We start from the raw sequence: 16,177 nt of genomic DNA on the forward strand, positions 1-16,177 counted from the left end.
AACAAATGTTTACAGACACTCTTTTGTAGTTAGTCTTTTTTTCTTCTGGTAGATCTAAAAGGAACTCCTGTGTTCCCATCGCCTCCCTCCAAAAAACGTATTTGAGAAAACAGTCTAGGTTTCTACAGAGCTTACAATAAGAAAAGGAAATCCAATGAAGGGTGCTCCATTTCTAAGCCATTTTAAATTATTTTAGGAACTCAACATAAAACTTGCAATAGTGAACAAAAGAGGTGAGGGGATACTCAATATTCAATAAATAGCCAAACACATTTCTCCAAATACTTTCAATCATGGGAAAAGAATAAATTATCAATATTTTTTATTTCTAAAAGCCAAATTTAATAAATTAATAAATGCATGCCAGATAAAAACACAAAAGCACAACTGAAAACCAGTAATATTTTAACAGAAAAGATTCTGCATTGTACTTTTTTATTGGTGTGGAGAATTTACTAAAGTAATCTGCTTTTTGCTCTTGCTGGAAGGAAAGTACTATGTTAAAGAAGAACTAAGAGAAACCAGAAATAAAGCATTTGAGGAAAAATAGGCCTATGTCAGTAGATGGCAATGCAGCAGGCAGAGGTGCTGTCTTATCCACTGTAGTTGCATGTTTATGTGAGCATCAGAACCAACGACAGAACCCAAAAGCGAAGTCACGACAGAGTCACTCTGCGAAACATGCTGACTTACAACCATAGACTACCCAGGACGAAGAGGCGGTGCAGGCTTGTTGTCTCCTTGGTATGGGGTTCCCGTGCCAAATAGGGGGCTAATCATGCAATAGCTTGAGTTTCTCTGAACATGATAAACACCCAGGAGTACTAGAACTGCAAAGCGTGTGTTCACTGTTTTACAAGGACAGCTGAGCGGTGCTACGAAAACAACAGAAAGTTCCTTCATTTTAATCTGGTTATATGCCCAAACCTCTAACCAAGAAATAATTCAGCTAGACGAGCCAATTAAATTACTATAAAACATTCCTTCATCTGTAAAACGTTTTCCCCCTCAAACTAAAAGTTTAAAATAAAATGTCTTCATTTTTGATAAGCAGCTCTACCACCAGTCTCTGATACCGTATATCATTCAGTGCAGCCATTGCATCTAGTTCTGGAGATCTCATGAGAGTCGGGCCGAAAACAATTCCGAGGTTCTCTGCATTCATAAGGTTCTCCTTTTCATGGAGGGTCACTCTGAAAAATACAGGTAAAGCAATCTTTAAGACCAGGGGTCATCGTGCATGGGCACTGACACAAAGACAAGCCCCACAGTCTGGGTCTGTGTCCAACAGAGCTCTTCTGCTAGGATGGGTCACAGAACTTCTTGACTTCAAAATACTGGCTTTCCTTAAAGTAAAACACCTTAATTTTCACTTCAGGTGACCACTGAAGTGGAGGTCTGAGCTGCTGTGCTGGATTGTGCCGGTTCAGCTCCGTTTGTGGATTCTTTGCAGCCCACTGGTGCGGGGGCATGTTTGCAAATAGAGAAGGAGCTGTGTCTTGACTGTTCATGAGCCCTTCCTTCACTCTGGCCTTCTTGTTTCCAGAGAATATTTTGCTGGGGGAATAGTTTGCGTGTTCAGGGGAAAGTGGTAGTGATGTTACTAGGAAAATGCTCAGGGTGAGCAATCTTGTCAGCAAGTGGAAGTGATTTTATACGTTCTTTTTACTGCTACAGGAAAGGCACGGAAATCATAACTTGAGAGTTATTCCTTTGCTTTGGTGTGGAGTACTTAATGATATCCAAATATGAAGCAGACCTGAATTTACACATGATGGTGTACACTTATTGATAGTTTTAATGAATTTTTTCCCTCTATAAAGCACCATAAGTAAATATTCATTTCCAGGTAGCTCACACTTAAGACCTAAAGCAGATGTCAAATTCTGCTGTCTTTTTTGGTTACTGACTGTCATATATTTTTAAGTTCTAAAATCACTAAAACTTGAAGCAAAGCTTTTGAAATAATATGTCCAACTTACAGAGATTAGGGGCAACTAAGCAGGGAAATAAAGCTCTATCACCATCAACCACTTTAAGACATTAAACTAGAACTGAATTTTATTTTCCATCCCTCCCTTTACCCTTTACTTTATTCCATTAATTTTTCTATAGCAAGTTTCAGTATTGGCAACATTAACTCAATAATTTAAATACCCATCACCAAGTCTGAAGTGCCTAGTTTGGAGTAATAAAAAAAGCAAGGCTTCTTGCAATTGCTCTGCTCTTGATTTATTATGCTAATGCTAGTGTCTTTACAGCCACAACCACAAAATTTACCACAAAAATCACCACATGCCCTTGGCTGAATAATGGTATTTCTCACATATTTGCCAACATACTGGATCTGCAAATATATCAATATCAGAGTCAAGTCTGCAGTCAGCCTTGTTGAGCTAACTATAATGTTCCTTTTCAAAGTGTGAGATTTCACACAAAAGTACTGCAGCTACGCATATATTTATTTATTCACTAGATCATCTGCCCTTTCTTTCACTTTTTGTTTCATTTTATTCTTAAAATTTGGGTCCCATACAAGTATGAGCTTCAAAGTCTGTAACTTGCCTCTTCAGATGCGCCATGAGGTACCGGAGGGTTTCGCAGTGAGCAGGTGGCAGTAGCTTCAGTGCTTCATGAAGGGTTTCTAATTGCTCATCGGGATCCATGATTTCTGTAAGAGTAAGCAGGATGCCAAGGAGAAAAACTTTAATAACTGGTATAAATGGTTCATTTAATTCTATTCTTTATGGTGCTCTTCCCAAACTGGTATGAGATGCTTTTTCACAGATCCTTGGCCATACCTTTAGAAACTTTTTAAGATTCAAGCCCCAGATTTCCTAAGACTTAGTTTCAATGTGGCAACACCATTTACTTAGAATATTGGGGGAACATGTAGTTTTTTCACTTGCATGTACTGGTGTTTGGTAACTATGGAAAATGGATATTGAAAATACAGGGTGTAACTATAAAAGTTCAGACACATATGTAGACACAAACTTACATACTCAAATGGGGTCATATTAGAACATTACAGATATGCTTACGGAAAGTTGCATTGCTCAAAATATTTGAAAATCCCCTTTCAGTGAGTCATATCACCACATAGCCCCTTACAACCTCTGCCAAAGTCTTAATTGATAATTCTTGTTTTTTCCTTTTAAACTAAGAAATCTATCATCCAACACTTCCTTTATTCATTAGCCTCAGTTCTATGTTACTTTGTATTATATATAGAAAATCAAATCTACCCTCAAATCACAAAAATCTACTACTTAAGATATTCAGAAGACTGCACTGCAGACTTTGAAGCAATACCAAATGTTTTGTGTAGTGACAGAATCCCTGAAATAAATGTGACTTACAAAGATGTGAACTTTGAAGGGAACTATCTCCATTTGGATATTTTAGTTCTGCTCTGGTGGCCAAACAACCAGAACATTCCTTTGAGATCATAAATTGCATTCAATTCATCAACTGTTTCCATAATAAAAACTACAGCTATCTTTGGAATTTTGTACTCTCAAAAAATGCACCTAAGTACATTTCTGCTAACCAAATGCCAAGAAGATGTAGTGCCTTTAAATACTGGGCTTCAGGATAATTGCATTGGGACCCTGAAGCCCCAATCAGGATAGCAGCATTGAAATGTTACAAGGCCGCACCTGACCAGAATGTAACATTCAAAACACAAGACCAAGAATCCTAGTTGTTCTAACATAAAACGAACCAACTCCATGGCAACGTACTAGGGTCAGGGATAAAGTGATAGAAGATGAATGTGAAGTAGTCCTAGCATTGGTGGAGCACATTTTGACAAACTTCAGAAAGTGAACAGTTACATTTAAATTTAAAGGAACTTAAAGGAACAGTTAAATTTAAAGGAACTTCGAATTGTATGAGAGGATTAATTTTACAATTTCTGCCCAAAACACCCCCAAGGAAGATGGCATCTGAAGGTGGTCTGGAAGGCTTTGGAAATAAGCACTCTGAACTTGTATCAAGATCCAGTTAAAAGCTCTTTTTAAAGCATAATTTGTTAATTCTTTACAGGAAAATTCAAATACAAAAAGGATAAAATTTAGCCAAGAAAAGGGGTGAATCACCAACTTGTAGGGAGAACTCCCCAAGTTCTCATTCCCAAACTTCCCTTCAGGAAACTGAGGTTGGTCGGGACAAAGAATCCTGCCTTTTATTTCTCAATGTCTCTGACTCACTCAGGGTCACGCATGAACTGAGTCACGTTGCTTTACTAACATCTCCTGAGAACAGTTCTGAGGCTCCCTGGCTGAAGGAAGGTTTCCACATTCAGCTCTAGCAGGAGCTCCATGCTGGCAGGCTGCTCCTGTGGTCGGGGAGCAGGCTGTGACAGCGCCAGTCTTCCAGGCCTTGGTGCTGCAGGGGGGCAATGCTTAACAAGTGGGGAGAGGGAGTAAGAAAGGCAGGCTGGGTAGACCAAGACTTCAGGCTGCAGACAAGGGAGTTCTAGGGGATCATGAAGATCTTCATGCTTTTAGATGATGCGACTATGCTAGAGACACTGAGTCCTGAAGAACAAGGGCTGAGAGATGAAACAGGTCAGGAACATCTGTGTCAGGAAGGTTCAGTCAACTCTGTCTCTTCCTCCTGTATAAGTCTATCTGTTCTGTCTGGGGAGCCAGAGGGTGCTGAGTTGAGAGAGCAGCTGCTCTGACATTACACAGTATGTTTTGAACGCCAGTGCCACCTGTGCTAGCCATGTGACCAGGGATAATTTACTTACACCCTATTACATCTCCTAAGATGATATCATGAATGTAAAGTACATAATATGATTCCTGGCACCTAGAGTTTGCTCTATAAATCTTCGCTCATTTTCCTTATCTGCCTACATGGATAAGGGCTGACTTATCCAAAAGGGCTATATCTATTTGTCTAAAGAATGAAATAGACTCGACTGATAGAAAAATTGTGTATGCGATCCACAGTGATGTCCATACCTAACATACAATGAACATTGTATACAATGAACATTGTATGCATTATGTAAGCATTACACCAGGGTTTTTGGTGTCACCTATCAAAATAGTTGAAATTGTAAGGAATTTCTGCTTTGATTTCAAACAGTTTCTTGTGATGTGCTTTCAACACCTTCCTGAAGAGTGAGTGAAGGAAGCTTGCTGATTTCAGACGGGGGCTGTTTCAGACACAAATCCTAGAACAATGACAAATGTTTGGAAGAATAAAGACTCTCCCTCCCCACCAGCATCATATAATCATCTCAGTGGATCCTGGATAGCATTTAATAAAATTCCACGGCATAAGAAAGACTTGAAAATCAAAAACAGATACAGACCATGAACATTTAGAAAGAAAATTAAAGAGAAAGGGTATGAGGTTATCTGGGAATTGGGGCAAAAGCCCTTGAAACCTAGTAAGGAGGGTTTGGGTTGCTGCTCTGAGGTGAGATGGCTGTGCAGGGCTGAGCACCTGGGTTTGAATAGTGGCTCTGTCCGTGGCTACTGGGATGCCCTCAGGCTGGGCATAGATGCCAGGCTTTGTTTTATTCCCCAGCAGCCTGGGGACAGGAACATGGCTCCATCTGGCCCTGGTAGTCAGAGTGAGCCGTGGCTGATCATGGCTTGCCACACAGACCTCTCTCTGGGGAGGAAATGTCTGTCTTGTGAAATAAGAACCCATGATGTTCCCTCAATTTTCATGACCAATACAATCTATCCCAAAATGAAAGAACTCAAAATTCCAGTGGAAGAGATCCAGGATTCTAAAACGGAACTTTGTAAAACTGGAGTAATCTCTCTAATTCTCACGGCTGTTCTTTGCTGAAGGTTTGAGCTGACCTACAAGAAATCTGGCTCTGTAGTGCTAACCACAAAAGCTCGATAAAATCTCTGAAGGGAAAAGTAAAAATCAGAACAAAGCAAGTTTGTACTTCTTGAAATTTCAAAGTCAAAAAGCAAATCAGTGTTACTAAGGAAGTGATGTTATTATTTAAAGATCAAGAGACCATATGGTTTTAAGGAGAGAAAAGCAAATGACAGAAATAACTTATCTTTTCTAAAAAATAGTAATACCAACACTTAAAATCTGTTAAGAAGTTCCTTCTTTAAAAAAATGAAGTGTGAATTACAGGTATGACTTTTTTTGCACCAGAAATAAAATTGGCAAATGAGCCTTTGCTCTATCTCATTTTCATCTCAACTAGAACTTAAAAAAATAAGTTCTGGCTCCTTAAAGTATGATCTGTGAACAGTGCCAGTTTGCAAACTGTTTATTAATGGTCTGTTTATTTAAGTATAGAAATTGAAGAGTAATACTTTGGAAACTTTCATAGCAAGCTGGCAGAGTAATTTTTATGCTTGCTGAACCTAATGACTAAAGAGTCTTGTTTTTTAAATTTTGAATATTTTTATTTTTCTAGTTAATCACTTTTATTTTACCAAAGTTTTGGTCCACAACTAAAGAACACTGATATAAGCCTCACTTGGGAAAATGAGGTTTAGCACATTTCAAAAAAGCTTCTGGTGTAGGTCAACTCATTAATTTCCTATGTTAGGAAAGAGTTAAAATTTCTTGTGACTATATTAACCGTGGAGAGAGGTGAAAAGGAAATACTTCACAAAATGCATTTGAGATACCCAGTAGCAAAAAAAAAAAAAAAAAAGAGAAAGATCACCAAGAAGAGGCAGTGCATCAGGTTGCTGGGAAGGGTCGCTTGTGTACTTACTGGCAGACTCTATGAACTTGGGGTAGGCGTCGTATGTGATGAGTGGAATTGGTAAGTCCCTGAAGTACAGTTTCAGCGCGCCAGTGATAATGTTAATATCTTCATACATGTTCACGGAAATATCTGCTTTCTCACCATCTTTGGAAGAGGATAAAGGAAATAAATGTCTGGATTCACAGCACTCTTTTAATAAATGACATTTTTGTATACAGCATTTGAAGATTAGTAAAGCTTTAGTGTTTAATGTCAAGTTCAGTGTGCTAAATGACATAAATGATCGATTTTCTGTGTAAAACACAAAACTTCTGAAGTTAGTTCTTTTTCTATATTTATGGAGAGGGAAAGTAGGCGAGGACTAAGGTCACCAGAAAGATTTTTAAATTTCATAGCTACCTGAGAATTCCTACGGGTATAATGTGAGATTGCTTTTTCTTTTGAAAATAGCATAGAGAATGTGAAAACAACAACAGAGGCACCTCCACCGACCCCTAGTACGAAAGATAGCCTTCACTGCACCAAGGCTCCGACGTATTACGTTTGGATTTTGTCCAAGTTCTGGGGTAGGGAGGGAGTGGAAAGTAAAAAAAGCAAAACAAAACTTGAGTACTGAAATAACAAGAGAAATCACAAACTGGAGAACCATTTTAGAGGTGCTGGGTTCTAAGACTCAAGCACAGATGGTCTTGGCCCCTCTGATGCCCCTACATGTAGTGCTTTACTGGCAGAAATACCCGGGTCTTCATCTACTAAAGACTGGATTAGTGCCTAGTCTGAGCTAGATTTTATGCTAATTTCTTTTGTTCCATTTGGCTTATAAAAGATGTCTACGGATTATAAAGTTGCTTCTTCACCACACAACCATTAGAACAGCCGAAACCTAGAACACTGAGCACCAAATGCTGAAGGGCACAGGGAGCCACAGGAATGCTGCTTCATAGCCAGTAGGGATGCAAAATGGAAGAGCCACTTTGGAGGACAGGTCGTGTCTCATAAAGCTAAACACACTCTTTCCATATATCATGTTCCTAGGTGTTTACACAAAGAAGTTGAAAATTTGTGTCCATACAATTACTTGCATACAAGTATTTCTAGCAGCTTTATTCATAATTGCCAAAAATACCCGAAGCAACCAGATAGCAATAGATGAATAAAATGTGGTGCGTTCACACAATGGCATATTATTCAATGATAATAAGAGATGAGCTATCAAGTCATGAGAAGACATGGAAGAACTTTAAACTCTCGAATTCTAACTATATGACAAACTGGGTTCAAGGGAGAGGAAGGGAAGGAAGAACTGGTGGAACGCAAGGATTTTTATGGTAGTCCTCTAGGACACCATGTTGGTGGATACGAGTCATGCATTTGTCAAAATCCACAGAACTATGAAACAAAGAGGCACTCTAATGGGAGCTCTTGTCTTCAGTTAATGTGTTGATATTGGTTCATCAATTGTAACAGATGTACTGTACCAATGCAAGATGCCAATAATTGGGAAACAGGGCGGAGACATGAGAGAAGTTAGATGGGAAATCTCTGTACTTGTTGCTCAATTTTCTGTGACTCCTTTTTAAAAGCAGTCTCTTTTAAAATGAAGAATACCATACTCAAACACTCATTCAAATGTGAATTAGATGACCACTGTCCACCTCTCTTACTTAGGGTTGAAATCCTTTTCAGTGGCAGTACAAATAGAGTGCTTTCTGGAAGGAAGAAGCGATGCAGACTGCTTCACTGGGGGACTTTAGGAAAGCATGTGGATGCTGGGGGAGGGGCCTAAGGATCTAGAGAAGGGGATGTAGAGCACAAAAGAGGGTAGAAGAATGACAAAGGCAAGTATTACTTCTATCAGAATTTTACTCAAGAAAAAGTGTTTCCTTCTCTTCTGCAACATGGCTCCCATTTTTAGTATCTATTAGTTATTTTTCTATGAACAGATTTCAAATATCCAGTGTCACACAGGCTATAGCACAATTTTTGGTTTCAAAAAGAAAGTCAATTCTTATAGCTCATGACATAATGAGTTAAATAGAATGTGAAGGTTGGCCTGGGAGTTTTCTACCATTCATTACTTTTTTTATGGTAAGACACTGTGTCATCATATCTCAGTTCACTTCCTTTCACTTATTACTCTTTAAGTCATAGCACCATTCAGTGCCTTGACATGATCATCCTCAGGGTCTTTGCTTAGACTCTTCTGTTCTCAGTGCCTTTATATATCCTGGTTCTTTGCCTCTAAACTGATACATAGCCAGCTTCTATTTATGCTTAAAGCTTTAACATATATATTTATTTGAGAAAGCCTCTTCTGATCTCCATTATCTTCCCCCAAGCCCACCAAACTAAGATTCTTTTGTGGCATCTATCAAGATAAAATAACCACTGTGTGATTATTTAATGAAAGCCCTCCATGAGTGCAAGGACCCTGCATACATGATACTCACCTATAAAAAAATAGGTGCCCAGCACATAGTAGCTTTTGATAAATATTTCTTAAGTAATGAATCAATGAAATCCATTTTAAAAGGCTGGGAGCCCAAAAGATTAGCATTTGGGGCTTACTGTGTATATTATTATTAAACTGGGTTTTCTGAAATTTTTTTTAAGAATCTGCTTTCTTCTGTTTTAAAATAATATAAACACATCCTGGAATTTGATTTCCATATCATTCACTGTAAGTAGGCCTATTACATAGCAGAATATGCAACATTTTGTTCCCTGGTGTTTCTTAACTTCCAGCGCTTGACTCTTTCATCAGACTAGGGCTCTTCTGGCTTGGTAAGACTCAGGGTTGTTATTTGCTTTGGTCTTCCTAGGAATCTCTTACTGTACTGTCACATAAATAACTGTCCCATCAGAAGATAAAATGTGGCAAAGCTCTGAGGGCACATCTGATCTTGGAATAGTTAGTCTCTGAGTGGAGAACTATCATCCTAAGCCAGGGAAGAGTTTTTTCCAAATCTTGCCCTCTTAATTTGACCTTTGAATGAGTTCATTCCCACATTCTATGGCTCTTGCCTTTTTTTCTTGTATCTCGGCATTTAAGTGGTCACTCTTGGTCATTTGATTACTTTCAATTATTTTGTTTATTTGATACCGTGTGCCTTTGAAAATGTGCAGGTTTGGCGCAACATTTATATACAGAATTGATTTAAATTATCTTACATTGTTCTCTTTTGCACCCTTGTTAAAGTTCTTTACATAATTCCTACAGATCATGCAACTGACTGCTAGTACACGCCTTGGGGGGTGGAGGTAGGTGGCCCTGGGGCTGTGGCTCTATGGAGCCTCGGAGAGCTCGTCATGAATTTTCAAATCTGTTATTGGTGTTTTTAGGGTACAAAAAGTTGTCACATTTTTAATTAGAGGAAACGTTCACTTATTTGCCTTCCCATGGAAATAGCACGTTTGTTAGTGTTGAGCTATTATTCAGGAATCATGGCCAGCGGCTGGAAATGGACATGCTCAGTTGCACCTTCCACAGAAAAAGAGCTGCCTCTTTAATATTCAATCTGACGTTGCATTAGGGCTATTCCTGATGTTTAGCTGGACCTAACATATCATTACTTCACCTTATCTCATCATCTTACTTACTTGGGCTAACCTAGATTTCCTCATATTTGGTTAGTAATAATTATTTTTGTGTTCTGCCTCTGTTCCCTGGAAGAAGCTTGTGATGGGAGAGGAGTGTGATGGAATTAGAAATCAGAAGTTATAATTAGGAATTAAATTGCCAAGGAAGGAGGTCCTTTTAAAAGATTACATCTCTTACTTGTTTCTGTGTTCAAGGTTTAGCTCTCTTTTGGTAGTACCTAGTCTAGTCCTTAATGCAGAGACAAACTGGAGAACCATGTAAACCATGGAAATCTTAATTTAAATGTTAGCAAAAAGAAAATAAGCCCCACTGAGCTTTTATTTCCACAGTGGGCTCCATGCCAGAAGCTTCTCAACTGTTCTTAGCTTCGTGTCCCCACCACGTGAGGCAGGTTTAAGAGGCAGCTCAGTCAAAGCTGGAGAGACAGATGTCCCGGAGGCACAGAAGAGACAATTGGGGAGGCCAATTCAGGCTGGGAAATCTAGATCTGTAGTGACTCACTCTCCCTGCCTATTTTCCTGTTAGTTTTGGTAAATTTAATTGTTCAGTATGTATTTTGGTGATCATGAACCAGCCATGTATATGCAAATATTGGTAATATTGTTAAATTTTATGCTTATCCAGAAATTTGATAATATCTAGTACTTAAAACTAATAAAAAGTCATAAGTCTTGTTTTCTATAATAATTACCAGTGATTCAGAAAAATTATGCAAAAATAACCTAAGAATTTGTGCCTTTTGGCTCAATTACATACTGTAGTCATTGGTACATTAACTTGTAGGCACATTAACTCTTATTCTAAATTAACAAACATGCTGAAGAACATACCTCTGTCAAAAGCCATCTTGACATCTTCTATTAGGTCACTAAATCCTGACACTCGGTATAGTCCTTCAGAATTAAGACCTGTAAAAATAAAGGGAGCTAATTAGTTTTTTTAGAATTATACCCTTTCTTTAAATATTAACTTCTTCCCATACTTCAGGCTGAGATGTAATGTGCCATAAAGAGTGGTAAAATAATACGTCTTTAGAAACCTCTTCAACACTTTCTCTGAAAATGAAAAACCATTTCACCCACAGTTTTTAATTCTGACCTACTGTCATCTGAATGTTTGTAACTGGGCTCATCATTTTGTCTAATTAGATGAACTATGTTAAGTCTTAAGGGAAATAATTCATGACCCCCAAAGGCAGCATAAATTCTCTTATATAACAGAAGACGAAGATGAACTATGTTAATAAGCCTGTAGCAGTTTTTCCCGGTGGGAAAAAATAATTAGGGTGCAGCTCTAGTTTTTGGCCTAGGACAGTTATAGTAGAGGATTTAATATCTTTGCTTCTTGGACTGAAGGAAAATATGAAAACTGAAAAATGAATTGGTACCTACATGTCAACAACTTTCATAGAATGGAGGCATCATCAATAAATATATTTTTAAGGATATTTCTTATGGGTTAAATAAATGTACCTTGAACTCAAACTGTTTAATAATTTGCTAAATCACTTCAGGCTTTCAGATCATTTGACATCTGAAATCATTCCCCCTAGACTCCTAGAAGACAGCTGGAGTGTGTAGTGAGGCACCCAGAAAGGAACTAGCTTTGTCCATGGTGAAGTGAGGTGTCCCCAAACTGCACAGACGCCCCACCTCTGGCCTCGATCTCCCTGATGCACATGTCCACGACCATTGGTCGCTTGGTGATATGGGCTTTCACGAGCGTTGTGAGGTCACAACTGTACACCTTCTTGACATGCTTCAAGTCCGGCTTGCAGTCATTTGGGACCATCTTGGAACACTGCTTATGAACATTCAAACCACAATCTAAAAAAAGAATAAAGGAAAAATTTGTTATTTTCGGAGATTTGGGCATTCTAGAATGTCTATTTTAGGGAAAGAAATCCCAGCTTGAATTAGGTTTAAAAGGGGACCAACATCCAGCAGTCCCTTCAGAGTGGGGAAACATTCTTCCCGTATTTTCTCTTGGAAAATCAGAGGACCAGAATTCTAGCTTATGTTTCCTTATTCACTTGCTATGCAATTTCAGGAGGCTACCAATCTAAACCAAATTAATGTGTTTTAATGAAATAGAAACAATGTGACATTGTGCCAAATAGTCAATGAAAATCTATTCATTTATTTGGTGTTACATAAAAATTGTATTTAATGGGGGATATATTGCATTTTTATATATTTGATAAGGAGTGGAATGGGACATCCAAATGTAAGAATTGATCCAAGGTACTGTTAAAATGGTGGTGTTCATATTTGTATCTATTCACAATCCCCTCTCTCTCTGTCTCTCTCTATATATATCTATATATATATCTATATATCTCTATATATCTATATATCTATATGAATGTGTGTTTATAAATATACACACAGACATATTAAAATCTATTAGATTCTATTATATTATCTATAGGTATTAGGTTCATGTGAGGCTTTGATGTTAATATATGTAAAGTGCTGACAGGTAGTAAATTATCAATATAAGTGGTTACCATAACTTGTTGTTACTTAGAAAGTACAAAACTATGTTTTGGGAGGCCTCTGCTATGTAGTACCCTGGAGTTTGTTACAGGGCATTGTGATAATGAGCTGAAGGACAGAAGCTAAATTGAATTCAAGGCCAGTGCAGTGTTTGTCAGATGTGATCACCAGATCCTGAAAAGGACTTGGATGATGGGGGCCACAGCTGCTTCTGTACCTTCCCTGTTCTGGATACATTTCATTTACATAAAAGTATTAGTTAGAGTAAGTAATGCATCCTTTCTGTTTCTGCCAAATTTGGTGAGTTTTCAGCTGTTTTTCAAAGATTTTCAGCCTTTCTTTATCTTCAGGCACTTTAAAACCACAAATATGAAATCTTTTGTTATTGTCCCTTGTGTCTCTGAAACTTAGTTCACTTTTTAAAATCAATTTTCTTTATTGCTTGAATCAGATAATTTCTGTTGCTCTATATTCAAGTTCACTGATGCCTTTCTCTGTTACCTCTATTCTGGTCATTGAGCCCATCAGTGAATTTATCTGCAAATACATTTTTTCAGTTCTAAAATTCCCATTTGGTTCTTATATCTTTATTTCTTTTCTGCTATTTCTTATTTTTTCATTTGTCTCGAGTGTTCATAACAGCTTGTTGGAGAATCTGTAAGCCAACTGAGTTCCTTGTCTGATAATTCCCACATCCGTGTCATCTCAATCTTGGTGTCCACTGATTGTCTTTTATCATGAGTTGAGGTTTTCCTGGTTCTTGGAATGAAGTGTAATTTTTATCTTATTCTGGATATACTGAGTGCTTGTAAGTCTCTGGTTGCAATTTAAATATTCCATTTTAAGATACTGAGTTAGCCTGTTTAGATTTAGAATGCATTTTCTGGGTCACCTTTTTAGGCTGTAGTTCAAATGTTAAGCCAGCTGGCAAAATCGTCATTATTGCAGTGCTATTTTGCCTGCCCCACCTGTATGTTCCTCAAATTGCGGGGCTCTACCCCACACTCTGGGAAGGAAGAGCACCTACTTACTGCTGGGTAAGGATGAAAGTCAGGGCTTTCCCACAATTCTGGTTGAGCTCCATGCTATCCTGCATGGAACAGCGGGGTAGGCCTAAGACAGTTCTGATCACAGTCTCAGCTACCTCATTATTGCAAAGCAGGGATGAATACAGGGCTGTGCCCAGTTGAGAGGGTGCTGTCTCTACCACAGGGTAAGATGAAAGTCTCATCTATAGGAACAGCCAAGGGAGGGCTAGTGCTTTGGCGAGGAAAAGGAGGTTTTTCTTGGATTATTTTTTTGTCTGTGCCTGTTAGCATTTATGGGTTGTCGACTTCTCTGGTGCTCAGGCTGGGATACACACATACACACAGTAAGCCAAAACAAAACCCAAAATGCTAGCAGGCAACTCACTGCTGGGTTCCTTGAGTCCCAAGGTCCCTTCCTTTCTCCACCCTTTTCTTAATTTTCAGAGTCTTCTGATAGTTGACGTATATGTTTTGTCCAGGGTCTTTTGTCATGATTATTGTGAGGAATAAAGCTAAATATATTTATTCATTTTGTCCAGAAACAGAAGAACTATTACATAGTATTTTAAGAATATGGAATCATGATCTAGTAAAAATGTGGATGTGCCCCATACTTTAAATGGGTACCAGAGGTCACAGATTGAGTTGGAAAGGAGTGCTGGTAACAACATACCCCAATGCCTTCATTTCACAAAGACAACAAAGCTTTGTTTATTCAAGTTATTCAGTCATTGATGGTAGAACTGAGATTTAAACCTTGACTTTCTGATTCTCAGTCTGTGTTCCTCCTACTGAGTATACCATGTACTCTTGAGTTACTGCTTTTGGCCTTGAAGATGAAATTGTGATCAACCTCTTATTCAATAATGCCTATTGTTTGTAGCTATTACTCATTGCATATGCTTGAGTTTAAAAAATTCTATTATATTTTACCCAAATGAGTCTATTATAGAGATCAATAGTTGACTGATTTGGTAATGACTTTTAAAAAGCATTGATAATACTGTATGTTATATTCTTATTTTTTCATATTTTCCCCTAAGTATAAATTCTAAATGAAATCCAGTTCAAAGCAAACAAAAAATTGTTGATGTAGCCTCATAATATGAAAACATCTGGCTAGCACTAACGGTTGGATATTAACTTTTTCCTTTAAATGTTTAAAGTTATCTCCCATTTTAAACATGAGCAGACTCCTAAGTTTATTTGTGACTCAGTAAAATCTGGATGAAGTGATAACTGAGTTAAGATTTAGGTATTGCAGGAAAAGGGAAATGTTTTATAAACCCATATTCTTTCATTGAGTAAGATGAAACTATGGGACAATAAATTATGCTTAATTTTGGAAATAAACTCCAAAGGCCAAATTTTTGGCAGGATTGGACATGAAGCTCTTCAGAAGGCCAAAGAATAAGGCAGTCATTAAAATAAAGCATCTTTATACCCCTAAGTTCACAGTGCAATATACCAGCCCCTGAGCTTCCTCTGAAAATTTCTGCTTCAGGGACTTGCAATATATCAATATTTCAGTTTGCCATTAAGACTTTATTTGGTTTTCATACTTATTTATTAAAGTCATATAACTCCTATATAGTTCCATTTCTCCAAGGGAAGCTCTAAACTATAAATGAAAAAAAAGTCCATAAAAGATCATTTCATTTTTTTCTATCTCTGGTTTTGCTAGGTTATTTTTATGTTACTATTAAACCACATTCCCCCCCTCCCAGTTCAAGTTTATAAGCACAGGATAAACATATGAAAGGATGAATGAAAAATTCAAATCACATTTTATTTGGTCCTTATATTAATAAAATATTTCTATTACTTAGCCTATTAACTTGAGGATACGCTCCGATTTTCCTGGGACTTGATTTTTCTAAAAAAACATGTATGCTTTATAGCTAGAAGGGACAGAAACATTTTTTTCAAATAGCTGCTATCACTGATAGGATTAAGGGGTATGTTAATGTGTGTTTTGAAGGAACAATAATTATTCATGTCTATGATTGTTCATATTTAAAATAATTGTAAAGAAAACTTATTTTAAAATACATCTTAGTTATTTAAATCTACCCCAAGACTATTCAGGAAAAATGGGAATAGTTCATTCTAATATGCATCCAATATGCATTATTTTCTAAACAAAATTAAGAATAACTTGTTCTTTAGAATATTTATGTAACTTGCTTTCAATTAAAAGGGCTACATGCAAGTTTTAAGCTAGTCTAACCAATTTCTCACTGATGTATAAGGACAAACATACCTTTTTAGATACAATCAAAGCAGTAACTCAAAGTACTTCCCATTTATTTTCTTTAACCTAAAAGCTAAGGAC

The 16,177-nt window shown here is 37.5% G+C and overlaps 1 protein-coding gene across 2 annotated transcripts in view; it reads right to left on the reverse strand.

Annotated features, from left to right (window-relative positions):
• Window positions 1–304: 304 nt before the first annotated feature.
• Window positions 305–16,177, reverse strand: part of CHN1 (chimerin 1) — a 154,621-nt gene continuing 138,748 nt past the window's right edge. Inside the window, exons 9-13 of one of the 2 annotated variants that reach the window (XM_037523572.2) lie at window positions 11,969–12,142; window positions 11,147–11,224; window positions 6,722–6,859; window positions 2,566–2,671; window positions 305–1,193 (exon numbers count right to left, since the gene is read on the reverse strand). In XM_037523572.2, the coding sequence (XP_037379469.1) occupies window positions 1,022–1,193; window positions 2,566–2,671; window positions 6,722–6,859; window positions 11,147–11,224; window positions 11,969–12,142 (668 nt within the window). In that variant the 3' untranslated portion in view covers window positions 305–1,021. The remainder of the gene's footprint in view (window positions 1,194–2,565; window positions 2,672–6,721; window positions 6,860–11,146; window positions 11,225–11,968; window positions 12,143–16,177) is intronic. The other variant, XM_037523573.2, reaches the window with a different exon arrangement.

Source organism: Talpa occidentalis, unplaced genomic scaffold, assembly GCF_014898055.3.
Source record: "Talpa occidentalis isolate TD23 unplaced genomic scaffold, MPIMG_talOcc4v2.1 talOcc4.3, whole genome shotgun sequence".
NCBI classification, from domain to species: domain Eukaryota; kingdom Metazoa; phylum Chordata; class Mammalia; order Eulipotyphla; family Talpidae; genus Talpa; species Talpa occidentalis.